At 32.2% G+C, this 16,271-nt stretch overlaps 3 protein-coding genes across 3 annotated transcripts; 1 reads left to right on the forward strand and 2 right to left on the reverse strand.

The window, feature by feature from the left end:
* Window positions 1-2,405: 2,405 nt before the first annotated feature.
* On the reverse strand, window positions 2,406-4,422 carry LOAG_06877 (eukaryotic translation initiation factor 4E-1). Its single transcript, XM_003142413.2, has 6 exons — window positions 4,278-4,422; window positions 4,066-4,202; window positions 3,451-3,577; window positions 3,111-3,248; window positions 2,995-3,047; window positions 2,406-2,749 (listed from the first exon to the last, which is right to left on the reverse strand). Exons 1-6 carry the CDS (start codon window positions 4,401-4,403, stop codon window positions 2,596-2,598), a joined length of 735 nt encoding a protein of 244 aa, XP_003142461.1. The 5' UTR covers window positions 4,404-4,422; the 3' UTR covers window positions 2,406-2,595.
* A 1,834-nt stretch (window positions 4,423-6,256) lies between these two features.
* LOAG_06878 (hypothetical protein) lies at window positions 6,257-10,739 on the forward strand. The gene is made up of 7 exons (XM_020447270.1): window positions 6,257-6,509; window positions 7,255-7,417; window positions 7,704-7,793; window positions 8,249-8,380; window positions 8,868-9,206; window positions 9,839-9,945; window positions 10,380-10,739. Exons 1-7 carry the CDS (start codon window positions 6,457-6,459, stop codon window positions 10,474-10,476), a joined length of 981 nt encoding a protein of 326 aa, XP_020302481.1. The 5' UTR covers window positions 6,257-6,456; the 3' UTR covers window positions 10,477-10,739.
* A 497-nt stretch (window positions 10,740-11,236) lies between these two features.
* On the reverse strand, window positions 11,237-13,830 carry LOAG_06879 (CK1 protein kinase; the record flags this gene model as incomplete). The annotated part of the gene is made up of 6 exons (XM_020447271.1): window positions 11,237-11,485; window positions 11,770-11,884; window positions 12,358-12,614; window positions 12,937-13,067; window positions 13,319-13,457; window positions 13,708-13,830. 6 exons carry the CDS (start codon window positions 13,828-13,830, stop codon window positions 11,237-11,239), a joined length of 1,014 nt encoding a protein of 337 aa, XP_020302482.1.
* Window positions 13,831-16,271: the final 2,441 nt, after the last annotated feature.

The raw sequence follows: 16,271 nt of genomic DNA on the forward strand, positions 1-16,271 counted from the left end.
AATAATAATAATAATAATAATAATAATAATAATAATAATAATAATAATAATAATAATAACAATAATAATAATAATAAATAATAAATAATAATTTTGTAATATTCGTAGGTTTTGTTAACAAAGTATATTCTTTATTATAAATTTGAATGAATAATTATTTTAGTGCGCATGTACTGAAACATCTTCATTTTATAATTTTTGTATTCCTCAAACAAACAAAATTTATTGTTTTAATCCTATATTTGTCAATTACAAGTAAGCACAAAACAAAAGTGTTAAATTAAATTAAAATTAAATTCATCTTTTCAAATCGTTCATTTCCATTACTTCATTTCAATTTTTTCGTTTTTACTTTTACTTTTTTTTTATGTTTGCACTTTTTATTTTTATATCATTTCGCAAATCTATATGCAATTATACCTAATTGAATTAATTTCCTTTAAAATGTATCGAATCCAAGAAAGGAAAAAACTTTTCATTTAAAATAAGCTTCATCTAATTTATTTGCTTATCATTACTGATAATAATATCAATAATGAATTCATTGGAATATCTTTCTTCGCCTTCTTTTTCTTCCTTTTTTGTTCTCTGATCAATTGCAAAATTTTTTTTTTCTGCAAAACTTACAATGGAAGGAAATGAAAATGTGAAGAAATATCGAATAAAAAAAAAGAAAATAAAAAAATGCAAAAAAAAATCGAATAAAAGAAAAAAATTCTGAACAATCCAAACAAATTTGAGCAAATAATTACATATATCCCCTATTTTTCTTTCTTTCATTTTTTTTTTTTTGCAATAAAAATTTGAATTATTTCGATTTGAGTAAGCAAAAAGAACATTTTATAAATTCATATATATTTCCTCAAAATGATATTTTAATCACTTTTTTTTTTTTTGATAAGACTTTCGATCAAAAATTTTTATTATCAATTCCTATTCCTTAAGTGTTATATTCCAATATAATATAATTATTCGTTTGTATAAAAATAAGAAAAAAAGTTTAAAAGTCTTCTTTTAAATCATTAAAGTTTTTCGAAATTTGTAAAATTATCAGCGAATAATAGTAATTTTCTTCTTTTACGAATGATAAATTATCTATTATTATGCTATAAATAATTATACCATTTTGAGCTAATTATAATTCATATGCAAATTTTAAATTTAATCATTTTCATTGCAAAAAAAAAGGAAAGAAAAAAAATTGGGCGAAATATTTTTCAGTGATTGTGAAAATAAATTATTAAAATGATATATAATGTATATGTAATGTGTAATTTAGTTTTTACTAATTTGTGAATAAATATTAAATGAAAATGAAAATTTGATAAATCGTAAGAATGCAAAAAAGAAAAAAATTTTTCTGTTTAACAAATTTGAATTTCAAATGTAATTTAGTTTAAAAGAGCTCGAAAGACAATGAATATTATTGCAAAAAAGAGCAATGTTAAAGAAAATAAAATATAAATATAGTTTTTTGAAAGTAAAAAGTTTTTTTTAATTACTTTCTCACAATAAAAATAATGCCATCATATTTAGCATATATATATATATATATATTGAAGGATAGCAATATTAAATAAAACTTATGAATTAAAAAAGAAAACACTACTTCGAGAGATTTCATCAAAAATTACTACAATACATACTAATAATAATTATACAACAATAATAATTATAGCAATAATAATAATAGTAATAATAATAATAATAATAATAATAATAATAATAATAATAATAATAATAATAATAATAATAATAATAGTAATAATAATAATAATAAAATACAATAGTAATAATAACCAATAATAGTAGTAATTAATAATAACAATAATAATAATAATAATAATAATAATAATAATAATAATAAAGTAGTAACTATAATAAAAATGCTAGGAATATGAGCGTTTCATAGGCAACCAAGGTATGGGGTATATCATCATTTCATCGAATGTATGACAATCCTTTCATGACATTCATTCTAACATTTACTGTTATTGCTTTGTGTTACATCGTATGTCATAACAAAAGTATTTCAAAAATACATTATCATAACAATACACAAAAGTTAGTTAACAAACATTCTAGAATGTCCAAAACCATCCAAAACGATTAACATTAACATACATACATCCATATACACATACACATGCACACACATGCGTACACACGTACACATACTCACATATATAAATCCATACCCGCACTATTGCTCATCCAACCCACTCCCCTCCCATAAGCTAATATCGTGAAAATTTTGCTCATCCTTCTTGATTTTTGCTCATCTTTCGTGATTTTATCTTGATAACATAGCCTGAACCTGATTTTTCCTTAAATGGTTCTCTGGCCATTACTTTATTTCCTTCTCAATGAATTGAAAGAAAAAAAAAAGGAAACTAAATCACAGTGGAACAAGATAAAATCTGATGACCCTGTCTGAAAAAGAAAAGAACTTCTGATTTTTTTGAAAAATACAAATACTTTCTTGCATATATCACAATCATATATTCCAGTTCCTCATTAATAACAGTGCGGAAAAAAGTGTAGAACCCGCAGACAAAGTATGTAGTTTTCTTTCATATAAGGCTTAGTGCATTACTAGTCGGAAGCTGTAATAATATGTTTGGCTTTCACGGAACTAGAACTCTTGTTCTGCACTTCTTGATGATCTTCATAACGAAGTACATCAAATATTGGCCGCTGAATTTTCGAATCGATATCCGGGTTCATCAACTTCTGCTTCAAAATTTCTCTACAAAAAGATGAAAAACATCTCGTTTGGTCAATCAAATTTGCTTTCTAAAGTCATAAAAATAAAAGTGGCGCATAAGTCAAAATAGTACTTATATAACTGACTGCCTGACATGACTTTCATAGTAACAATATCGCGGCAACATAAACAGTAGTGGTAAGTTCAAAGCCGAACCAAACTCTTTTCTTGGCAGTGAGTTGTATTTAAATTCCAAAGGACAAATCGGAAAAAAAACAGAAAATTACCCAATTTTGCAATTAGACTCATCGTTGTTACAGTCTGTTGTCCAAATACTGATCTAAAAATGATAACATTGGCTTATTGATTACTAACCCAGCTCAAATAAATACCAAAGGCTTACCTTGGATCCCTTATTTCTTATGTTGACAACTACACCACATATGTCCGCCGTATATTTACCGAATTGTTGACCTATCACAGCCAGCAGCACTTCCAACCAAATCACATCCAGCAAGTCATGATGCCTAGACTTGTCAATCTGTAAACATATCAGATAGCTAAATAAGTTACGATAATAAGAAAGTCCAGAAAGTCAGCCAAAAGTCCAAAAGTCCAAAACCCGAAAGTCCGAAAATCCACCAGAAAGTCCAAAAGCATTCGAATTTTCAGAATAGAGTTGGGATGTGTATAGCTCTATATAATACTATCTATATAATCATTACGGTGAAATCAAGTCATACCGTTATCAGCCAACGACCACCTTTAGCGTTTTCCGGAACCTCCCACATCGGTTGAATATCCTTTTTGAAAACACTATAGTCGCATGCCGTTGGTAACAATGATGGTGGGCGAATATTAACATAAAGACTGAAATTCAAAAAGCTATAAATTTGCGTAAGAGTTGGCTTCCTTAAATGAGAAAGGACTATTTACTCGGTCTCAGAGACTCCCAGAAAGGAACAACTTTCTGGAATTCAAACTGCAGAACGCAGTTTGAATTCTAGAAAATTGTCAAGTCCTTTTTCTCATAATGGGACAAATACCATCGCTATCAGTTGATCAATAATGTTAAAGCTTAAGGCATTGAGCGAATTATTTCAAGTTTTTATAGGTTATGCTATATGTATTATTTCGATACCAACCGTTCCGAATAAGGATCAAGGGTAAAGAAAATGAAATTACCAGTTCCTAAGAAAGGGAAGAAAGTGAAAGGGTAGAAGGACTTATATGGGTAAAAGTAATGCAGCGAAACCATTAATGATTTCAAAGAGACTGTGCACCTTAGTAGTTCTTTGTAAACCACATGGTATCCATAGAGACATGACTGAAACTAAAAGGTACTAAAAAACACTTACGCCCAAAATTCTTCCACCGTGCTAAAGTTAGACACAACTTTAAGCCGTTTTTCCCAACTTTTGTCGCGCTGATCGTTCAAATACCAATACGTCCAAATGTACTTCAGTGGATGACTCGAAATTAACGTGTCAGTTTTCTGAAAACAAATGCGAATTATTCGATCAATCCGTAATTCCATAAGGAATAAAGGAGTTGGAACAAACAGACATACCGCTTCCGGAGAGCCACAAGAAAGATCCGTTTCCTCATCTGGATGATGAACCGCATCACCGTTACATTTTAACATAACCATCATTTCAGGGTCTGATCGTTCCGGCGCTAAATCATCAATAGCCATAACGGTATCTGTTCTGTAAGATTAGTTCATAAGTATGCATCATATAAGTATGCATCATAAACAGTATCGCGAAAAGTTCTTTGAAAAGTTTCTTTGGTTATTGGTGGTAACTCAGAGAGGAGGCACATAAACAGGCTAAATCCCAGGCTTCTGTAATTATAAAACTCCGATGTCAAGAAGGCTACCTACTTTGGCTAAGCAAATATCTCACCTAAGCCGAATTAGAGTAGGAAGGACACATCCTCAAAAAAGTCTTAAGGACTTTCCATAAATTTAACCTGATCGAAAACTATCAAGAAGAATACCCTAAAGATTACATCACCTGCCTCACTTCACCCGCCAGGTCCACCGCTAAAATCAGTAAGGGCGGCTTACCAATCCGCGAAATGCCAATCGGCCTGTTTCGGGTCAAATTTGAATGAAAGGTTGAGAAGTTCGCGAGGGGGTGGGGTGGACAGAACTTTTCGAATGGATGGGGTCTTTTGCGCCACCTTTCTTTGGGACAAAGTCTTACAGCTATTTGAAATATTTTGCTGATTTAAAGGCCTGAAGAGTTACTCCAAACAAAGTTCACTAAACCTAAAGAGTGAAAGATGACAAAGCATGAGCAAAGTATTCGGAATACTCTTATCTTGAATGACAGGACGAAAAAAATCAGCCTTTAAAAGAGTTAGGAATAGAATCAAAGAGAAATATGTAATAGAATTGAAGGATCTAAAAGGTTAGGGTCAGCTACAGTCTTTCGGGCATTTCGGCTATATCTAAGTGCTGTCGCTGACCATTATCGCATTTGCGGATTCCATCACCTCTGGAATTCATATGGATTAGGTTGAGCCGATCGGTTTCTCGGGTCAGTGAAGGGTCAAACTAACTTGAAATCGAATTTGAATTATATTTGTTGTATGCCTGCAGGAGCTGAAAGGATATCGTTACTGTCAGGATGAACAGATGTACTGTTCATTTTATACAGCAACGTTACTCCTCTATGTACTACCTTCAATACATCTCGATGTATCCCGAGGCATACTAGAAGTTTTTTTCTTTGAGACGGATCAGTTTCACTTTATGTCACATTTGATGGATGTTTATGAACGTTGGAATTCGATATGTTCAATAGTATGAAGTGGTGATGGAGAACTGAGATGAATTCCATTCTTGTGATAGCATAGTTGAGCTGATGACATACAACGATTTTGCGGGTAGGATGAATGGAACAATAAATGGAATTAATAATAGTACTGGAAAAATAGATAGAAATAATAAATAATTTGTTATCAGAATGTCCCCAATTATTATTTTTATTTAATATTCATTTACAAGCATTTTGATGTTTGTTTGCGTCAATATTGTTAAACGATTTGCTTACTGTTTGTTCATTCAAGTGCATATTTCTTGGATTGTTCCATTTGGAATGATGTAATATTGTATTGATTGCAACTATCGCATTCTTGGGTTTAACGCTTCAGTTCGACATCGATATGGAAAGGTAACGACTTCGGTTGTTACATCCTGAATCCTTTCTCGAAAAATGCTCGAAAAAATCACAACCTTACAATGTTGAACGTATGTCCAACATATGGTCATGGATATACTGTACAAAATTGTTTTTTTCTGTAAAAATTATCGGCCAGATACAATTTAGATAAACTTACTGCTGTTAGTATCATAGTTTGTAAGTGCAGTTTTTTATCCCATTATAGGTCAGCTTGATTTGGAAAACAAGTGGTGATTCAAGTCTGCGGGCTAAACTTCTCCCTTATTTGCAATCAGAATTATTGGTTCATCAATCATTCCACCTGCTCATTCTGTTATGTCAATATAATTATAAAGAACGCAGCGGATTTTTTTTTTCTGAAAAAGAAAATTGTTATTAACTTTCTTTATGTAAATTACTCATCCACTGTTTTTAATTAGTAACTACTTTTGACTCATTACCATATGTTATCGTAAAATCTGGACCCTTAAGTTCTACTTGTCAAATTCTGTTCAAATTTCAGATGGTTTAAGAGAAGCTGAAACGAGAAAAAATCCACGGAATGCAGGAGTTAGCAGAATGAATGCTGCAGCGACCACAACAGCATCATTCGATTCATCGGTTAAGAATAAGTAAATACTTCTTTTTCAAATTTTCTATTATTATTGAAATATTAGGAGCATGATAGGAAGTTCTAGATCATTCGGCCCAAGATTCGTTCCTTGATATAAAATGTTCAGGGCAGCCAATTTTCGAGTTGTTCACAATTATCCATTTTCTCTTGGTTATGGACTGTGGATGAGATATATTTAGAATACAGGCTATATTAATAGATGTAACATATGATTGTACATTGTAAGGCATTTCGTTGTGTCGAAAATTTGATTCAGTGCGAGATAGAATGTTCCCACTCACCTAATAAAAATATGGAGCATGGACAGCAGGATGATGTGTTTTTTTTTATTTGGACTTTTTAATGCAGCTTTTCTTCCCGTATGATTCAAGGGTGGCAGAGGCATTTCTGGCGAAGACATTTTTTGATATCATTTGCACTTCAAGGACGACGTATTTTTCTTCGAGAGAAGTGTTTAAAGGGACTAAACCACATTACAAGAATTAAAATCCTAAGACCCACGTGCAGTGGAAAAACGAGTGTCACCATTATAGAAGAAATGAATTACGTGCATGTATAACCATTCGACAGGTCATCGGGAAAGTACGTATTCAGTGGGGCAAGAGGTCGTGTCCGAAAGTTGATATGCCGGTAGCAGCAGGCCTGGTCCGATTCCATGCATTAACTCATCATGATGAGTTTCTTTTGTTAATTAAGCTGAGATGTTTAATTTTCTCTTGATTTCAAGCGATTTTTAAATTCAGGAGTGAGCCTGATTGGTCACTGGAAGATGTGGACTGTGTGTTACACTGGATCGCTGGTGGTACTATTTCTGAAAGGAAGGGAACAGAGCTACTGAATGTCATCTTTGGGAAATCTCTCTCTCGTTATACTGTTCGTTCGAAAGTGAGAGCATTAAAAGAAAAGGTAATGAAAGCATCGGAGAAAAACAAGCAAATAGGCTCCACTGACGGTATGAATTGTTCCACCGTCTAATGTTGCATCTGTTTGCTTATTTTTTAGTTAAGTTTTTTCCTTTTGTTTGCTTTTTCAGTTAAGTTAAGTAACAAGTTAAGTTTGATGTATTCTATCTTTTCTAATTTCGGTAAAGATGTTATGGGCGAGAAGTAACGTTTCAGTGAATATTTTCGAGAAATATTTACCAACGAAGGCTACTCTTGTTTTTGGAGCAGTTGTAGTGTGTGTGTTTTAGGAGCGTATATCTGCCACAACTAATACTGAGCTGAAAGAAAGTGACGATAACGATAGCGAATCTCAATATCGTATTGTGGAAGTAGAAAGTGTAATAGTTTTTTTTTTTTTTTTTTTTTTTTCAGTATTACCCACTTCACTTTTCATTTCAGGATGCCTCCGTTTTCAGGAGGCATTCTAAAATGAAATCAGAGATTTTAAAAACCAAACCCCTGAAAAGAGGGTTTGGTTTATAAAATCTTTGATTTCTCCACAACTGTAGAAACTTATGGAAATATTTTTTTAAACTACTGAATTATGATATAGTTCGGAAACTGAATGAACAATTCACTTGAGCTTCTTTCTCCGTTCTTTTTTCTTGAACCGGAAACTGAGAAAGGATTTGAGGTATCGAAGTTTTACTCTAGATAGTGATAAACGCTGTGCATAAGCACAAGCACTAAAAAAAGTGAAACAAACGTAAGTAATCTGGTTTTTGAGGATTCGAAATTCCTCTATCCACTCAAGAAAATAACTAATATTATATTAAGCTGCGATACTTTGCAGGAAAATGGTGATGTGAAAACATATACGGAGTTGATGAATTGCTCAGCTAGTTGTAGCGATGTAACATATGAAAATGGTGACACACTTTGGAGCACAGATGTCTACGACTTAAGTACCAAAGAGGAAACTAATGTTGGTTTTTAAATGCTGAAGATAATTAGTGATTTCAAGTCGTTACGTTTAATCCTCCAGTTATCAGAGTAATGAATTCTTGCTTTAGTATATCCTTCCTCCAATCATATTTGATCGTTGCATGCATAATATTCTCACTCTAGCACATTCGCATATTTCTTTAAAATCAAGTTAAATGAGATGATTGGTCTGGTTTGAAGCGGATGAATTTTTTCGCATTTTGGATTCTGTTGTTTGGATCCACCAAATCAAATCCATACGAGCAAAAATGGTGAATTTCTGTTGCTATTGAAAATCTGACTGTTTGGATTCAGAGCTTCGATTGAAGAAGGTTGCTAGAAGAATGGTGGCCGATGCTTCTTCAGCTGATGATTTATCAAGATCACAGAAGTTTAGCTGTGAAGCAACAAATGCTTTTAAGATGATATCATATGCTAAGTATATAGTTGTATGCATATTGGTGATAATTTGCGTGATTTACTTCCAGATAAGTAAAGTGGAAATTACACGATTGTTGAATCGACGAGGCAATTTGGGGCTTATTGCAATAGCAGAAAACAATGGCTATCGTGTATACAGGCAAAGCACAAAACAGGCAACTCGAGTTTATTACCGTTGTTCTCGCTGTGATTGGCTGAAAAAGAAAAGTGGTTTGGGTCGAACGGCTTATATTACCATGGTTAATGATGCCATTGTTGGTACAGCACATCCAGTGCACAATGAGTTATGCCAGCTCTATACATCATCAGCTCTCCGCATGAAACAGTTTGATCGGGAAACGAAAAAAGTGGTTTTGAAAAATGTCAAAGGCGATGAGGAGCCAAAGGTATCATTCAGTCTGTCTCCATTTCGAGCTGAATCAGTTATTGTTCAACGTTTAAATTCCTTGCATCGTTGTATATGAAGGAAATCGAACCATAAGGAAATTCGGTTTGATTTTTATGGTTTAAATTTGTTCATCTTTCCCTTTGGATGAATCTACTGACTGTTGAAATGCAACAAACTCCCTCACTGGATTCCTTCACAATTTTTTAATGTTTTTGAAGGACATAGCGGTTGTTTTCATTTTTTAGACGCTGGTATCGTCCTGTTTCCGAAAAAGTGGGAAAACTGAAGGGTTATATAAATGGGGAAGTAGTTTAGAAATGCAATATTGGATTCTTGTTGAGATCGTCGTTTGAGTCAGTTGTAATTAGTGGAAGAAAATTTGGGTTTATTGACATATCGAACATATCTATCTTTTGTCTTTTAGTGGAAAATATAATTTCGAATGTCTGTGAAGAGTTTTTTATAAACTTACCCGATGCGAGCAGTAGAATTATTTAAAGTTAGCTGAATTGAAAGAGCGTTGTGAATTTCAGCGAAGGGTGTGATGGGAGTAGTAAATGAGATAACAACTGCATAAAGTAATGTTAAGTTGGTGAAGAACCTTATGTTGCTGATCGTCTTACATATCAGGTTGGTCACAAGCGCTTGCAGTATTGGCATGATACATACTTCCAAGAAAGAACATTTCCGGAATATATCTTTGCTCATTTTGGAGGCCCTGCTAGTTTTGAGCAGAGGTTCGGTTTGTTCATCAGTATACTGATTCTTTTGCTTTATTTTCTGAATTGCATAGTAATGTGATTTTTGGCCATGATACATATGTATCATATACATTATTTACGCTTTCCAGATATTATAAAATAGTATTATGATGGAAACTTCGTTATTGTGGGTAGTGTTCTTGATATAATGTTTTAGTATTTTTGGTATAATGACTCGATATTTTTAACACAATGAAATCTCACTAGCCATTTTTATTTTCCTTAGTTTAAACTTCATTTTTTTTGGTGTAAACCCAATATTACGACCCTATATATAACATAAAATGCAGCTACCAAGAAGTAAAGGGAAACTTATTGGTAGATGAATATCTTTTTTGTTTTTATAGATCGTCTAAGCCACTGTTCTTCATTGTTCCAGTTTTCTGAAAAATTGCTGTTCTGTATTTCAGCTGTACACTACCACCAAAGGAAGAAGTCTGTGTAGTTGCGAACACGGCTGCTGCTTTGGGCTCAATGGACGATTTAAAAAAAAATGTCTCCTGCTGAGTCAGATCGAAAGAAAATGCTTTTTACACGACCTAACAATTTCCGTTGAGGCTGTTACTCACTTTTTTTCATTTATCATTCTTTTGTATCGAGAAATATTTTAAATTTTTAATCTTTTTAATTTTACGTGCTTTTTTGCTGCGTGCTTATTGATCTGTGATCATTTTCTACCGAAATGGTTTTTCTTCCTTCCTTTTGCAATTACTGTGATTTCCTTTCTGCTGATAACCTGCCCTTTTAAATTGGGTATATTTTATTCCAACTCGTTTTTTTTTATTTTGTTTATATCATCAGATTATGGTATGGTCTCCGTTGAAATTACCGGTGGTTTTAAGTGCCGTATAAATTTTCTGCTTCCTTAGCATTTCATTTTGTTATTACTGTGAATACCACTGTGAGCGTAATTGATGGTCTTTTATTATCATATTTCAGTTCATCTTGTGAAAATGGTTAAAAAAAAAGTATTTTTTAAGCCAGCAGCTTATTTCACATTTCGACGCATGGCAGGCTACATTATCGAGCTCTCTAAAATCTTTTTTTATTTTTTTTTTTACTTTACTCACGGTGGTAAGTATAATATCAAGTAGAAGTGCGAAAAAGTATCATAAACAGAAATTCATGTTGTATTGTGCGTATCACCAAATACGTGTCTCTGTTTTTGTACTACATGTACATTGTGTTCTTTCTACATTATATTCGATTAACGTTGCTTCCAGTTTATCAGTTTTTGCCGTCGTTTTTTCATCTCTGCCTCCTGCGGCTACTGCCATCTTTTTTTTAACTGTTTCGTTATAGCTGTCATTACTCCTGCTTTTTCATTTGGTCCTTTCACATGAGAAATATATTCGTAAGCTTTCGGGTCCCCCCACTCAAAAGGGGCTTTCCGGTCGATGTTACGTCGTTGAATGACAGCTATGAATAGATTTTCAATTTGGTCATAATCGGGTCGATGATGATAGCGAAGCGACGAGATATAATCCAAGATAACACCGAATTGTTTCGGACAGCCCTCAACTTTTGAATTATTTGGTTTTACAGTTGTAAGATTCCTTGAGTTTGTATTTTTTTTTTTACAAACCATCTCCCTGTCAGTGTTATTTTGCTTGTTTCATCAACTGTTGGAAGATTTGTGTACTGCTCAAATTGTTGTCTAATTGGAGTGTATATTCGGAGGATACCTTTTTGATTTTGCTATTGTAAAGGTATATAGGACTATTTCAATTTTTTTCTTCCAACAACGTTAGATTTTGTGGTTTACTCTCCTCCAAGAATATTAAAAAAAGACACATTTACCTGGAGCAATCTCCTATTACTGATCGTTTGCTTAATAACAGCAGTTTCTTTCCGATTTAAGCCTTTCCATGGTAAACGGCCCGTAATGAACTCAATTAACATATACATCATTGACCTTAATGTTTAGTTAATCTTTCCTTGTTATTCAAATAGAGGAAAGTACTCTGCTAGCCTCAATGGTCGTATCTTTAATAAAGTGGAGAACAGAAAATTATAGTCCTAGTAATTTACGTATTTTTTTTAAATTCTTAAGTTTCATTTGTAATCCCAATGTTGTGTAATTAATTACGGTGTGCGTTTTTTGAAGTTCGATTGCTTTTGTAACTTGTGATTAAATATCCTTCTTTACTATTATTATTTTGTCTTACTTTTCTCAAAAGATTGCAATTTTCATAACTTGAATGTTCTAATAGTTGCCGGAATTTCTTGATCATTTACTTGATCTGTGATAAAACAAAGTCATTTTCAAAAGGATGCGACTAATTTGTCATGTAATAGTTACTTCTGGAAATTCCTCGTATTTCTACCTCATTTATCTGGGAGAGATGGAATTTATATCACCCTATCATTAATTCTGTTCTTAGGTACCATAAGTCGTCATGACGTCCTTGTTCCAAATGTTTATGTACATTGATGCTGCAGTATGCGACGGTACCACGAAATGATGTACGTGCACGTGGCTTTCGTAATTTAAGCGCTTTAGTTGTCGTATCATATGTAGCAAATTGTCGTGATAGACCGAAATCCAGGATATACAATACATTAACATTTTTTAAACCGCTTGCAAAATTTCCTGGTTTTATATCCCGGTGTACAAAGTAGACGCTGTGGAGATCACGGATAGCCTTAGAATGGAAAGTTTAGTGATATCTTATTGAAATTTCGGAAACATGACAGCTCTTTCTTAAGCATAAAGCGGGAGGTCTCCATCTTACCTTATTTCACTATGTGTAGATGAATTTAAGGAAAATTTGAAAACTTTTAATGAACAACTGTAATGAATGGTTCCGGGATGTTGGGAGGTTATATTTTATGAATGCTAGGGATGAATTAAATTTTGTGGTGTCGAAGGAAAGTTTTTTTTTCTCATAGGAACTTCGGGAGAGATTATTTTGAAGAGAGTTTTAAGAGATGTTAAAAGAGATAGAGATAAATATGACAACATACATTAAGAGCTTGAAGAGCAATTTTCAGAACTGTAGCCATTGTGAATTGTCGATGTGGTGCTATTTTGTGTAATTCGCTGAGTGATTTCCCGAGTAATTCCATAAGCAGGAAATTAAACATTGCTGTACGACCTGAATCCAGTGCATCCAGTTTGCTTTAATAAATTTTGACGAGAATTTGGAGATTTTCGATGAACTGACAAATTTACTTAATTACGGATTATCATAAGTAGTTATTTCAACTATGCTTCATTACTTAATTACTTTATAACGCTATAATTCAGTAACTGATCGTGTAATCGACCGATGACGATATTTCATCCTTTTATTCAAATTTATATTTTAATTGGTCACTTCATAAATTAGATATTAGTTGTTATTACCTGCTGCGATGAAAATAGGAACATGTTTGGAATATTGCATACGCTTCAAGATATTTGCTTCTGCTCGAAGTAATTGGTCATTGTGACCCAAATCGCGCGATTCCACCTTCATCGCTACATGTTTTGTTTCATTTGCATGCTGAATTATGACTATTTACAATCGTTATGAGGAGCTTAATCAGAAATATATTTCAAGGTATTAACTTGTATTTTACCGGAGAAATTGGTAATTTTCTAAAATTTTAAATATGATGAATACCATGCGACGATATAAGGTTTGGCTTCGTTGTTGGTCGTGACATTACTTTTAGAGGAAAGACAGTAAATATTATCAAAAATTGACAGATTTAAATTAGTTCAGCCACAACATGTTGTGCAACATAACTTACTTTTGTACATACTTCAAATACAGTTCCACAGCCACCTCTACCCAATTTCTTGATTACAACCCAATCGCCAACTGTGTCAGATACTTTTAAACTCAAAAGTTTGCTATCGCTTCTACCGGACATCTCCCAATTATACCGGACATCCAGTTAGTATTCTACCACCTTTCACAGCCACATTTCTATAAAATTACTGTTAAAATAATTGCAACAAACTATTTATATCTTCTCTTATCACTACCATTTCATTCATACACGCAGTGAATTTTAATAGACACATTGTTGGATCTGATGAAAATTGCGCAGCTGACTAAAAATAAAGGAGAATAACTCGAAGAATGAACGAGAATAACTATATATGAGATGGTAAAAATTTAAAAAGAGATATGACTTCTTTGCTGTTCTCCTTGAATTGGGATTTTTGGTGAAATCTAAAATGAATGGAATGTGACGTAAGTGAATTCTATCAATGATATATTCATTTATTTTCGTGGTTTGATAGCAACATGGAGCTAACTTCTGATCCAAGAATTTGGACAAAGACTCGACATTATCATCGTTATGGCTTAATAACTGAATCACTAATTTTTCTTTCCTTTAATCTCAGGATTTTATATAACATCGTCGACAATTATCAAAAGTGTATCATTATAATGTGTATTCGTTGTAAACTGCATAATAGTTGTAGCATTATTGCTCTGAAATGAAAATGTAAATATACGAATGACCCATTTAAGTCATTTAAAGATCTTGAAGTTTTAAACTTTTTTTGTAATTTGATAAAAATTTGGTCTCAACAATTAAAAATTATTTTCAATGAAAGACTTTGCAGTGCTTAAAGCTATTTTATATGACAGACTTCAATAATTATTATTTTTTTATATTTTTACACTAGTAATGAAAAGTTAAAAGCAAAGAATAAAAATATAATAAATTGAAAATTATTGGAAGGTTTTGTTTGCTGATGTTAATCGTAAAATAGAGAATTGTTGTATCGCAAAAATTTTAATCCCAATTCAAAAGTAAAAGTATTGAACATCCTATCAGACCTGAATTATCAGAAAATTCCAGAAGAAATTTCTGAGGAAAAATTCCAGAAAAACTTGAATAATTGTCATTTTTTTTACATTCCTATACTAATAGTGAGAAGTAATAAGAAAAGAAAAAAGGGGGAACAATATAGAAACTATGGAAAATCAATGCCATGGAAAACACTGTGGAAAATTCCAGAAAATATTTATTATGGAATATTCCAGGAAATGTCTATGATGGGAAATTCCGGAAAATGTTTGTCATAGAAAGTTCCAGAAAATATTTATCACGGAAAATTCCAGTCAGAAAATATTTGTTGCGGAAAATTTCAGGAAATATTTATGATGGAAAATTCTAGAAAATGTTTGTCATGGAAAATTTCAGAAAATACCTATTATGGTAAGTTTCAGAAAATATTTGCAAAGGAAATTTTCTCTAACATCATAAAAGTACCGGTAAAAAATGATCGATTTTGCTATATCTTATCATTTGGTTATAATATTAACCAGGTTCTATAACATTAGAACAATTTTTTCCAATCATTGGATCAAAAAATTTTTATACTTGAAAAAAAAAAATGGAATGGTAACATCCATAAGATAAAATATATACTAACTACAGTATTGATAATTTATGGATGATTAACAGCTTATTAGAAGAAAACAAATGAATCGTTGCTAGGTTGAGAAATGTATTACATATTAGACCTGTGTAGCAGATAGCATGAAACTAGTTTTTAATTTTTGAATCTCAAGTATGACATCACTCATCATCTAATTTGCTATACATATCTTGAAATAAATTTAGGAAATTAAATATGAAATTCGTTGCTTCCAACAATTGTTTCTCTTCCATCTGATCATCATTTCTATTGAAAAAAAAAAAAGAAGGAATTAGTCATATCAGTTGGAATTTCATTTTTTATCAATAAATTAGAAACAATGAATTAATTAAGAATCTTCCAGAGATATTCAAGTCAAATTATGAAGTTACACTTTTCAAGTGCTTATCAATTTTTCTAACTTTGTAGCTACTGAATCTGAATCTGGACAAATGATAAATGAAATTTTCGCTTTTCTCATGCCTCCCCCTCCTCTCTCTCTCACTTTTTCTTTGTTTCTCCATATCATGATTCTTGATGAAAAAAAGAAGAGCACATTCTGCTCCTTCTGTTCAGCCAGTTTCGAAAAATATTCAAATTTTCGACGGAATAAAATGAGAGAATCCAATAAAAACCGACCGTGGTACTTTCATGACCTCACTGCTTTCAAAATTTTCCAACACAAAAAGAGAAAAACTATCATACTTTTTCCTTGGCAATTTATAAAAGCAAAGCAGGTTTTACATTTCAGGACAGGACTGCGAAATAAAAATGTTTCCCTTTCAAGTAGTTTATGGCATTTCTACCAGCAATTTCGTTAGTCACTAGTTAAGGTCATTTCATTATTTAAGTAATGGAAAATAAAGTTTGAACTGGTGCAAAACCAAGTTGGATATCTCTATAACTTATTTGCGATGAACAGGTAACAATTAAT

The sequence above is a fragment of the Loa loa genome, assembly GCF_000183805.2.
Source record: "Loa loa unplaced genomic scaffold supercont3.21, whole genome shotgun sequence".
NCBI classification, from domain to species: Eukaryota; Metazoa; Nematoda; class Chromadorea; order Rhabditida; family Onchocercidae; genus Loa; species Loa loa.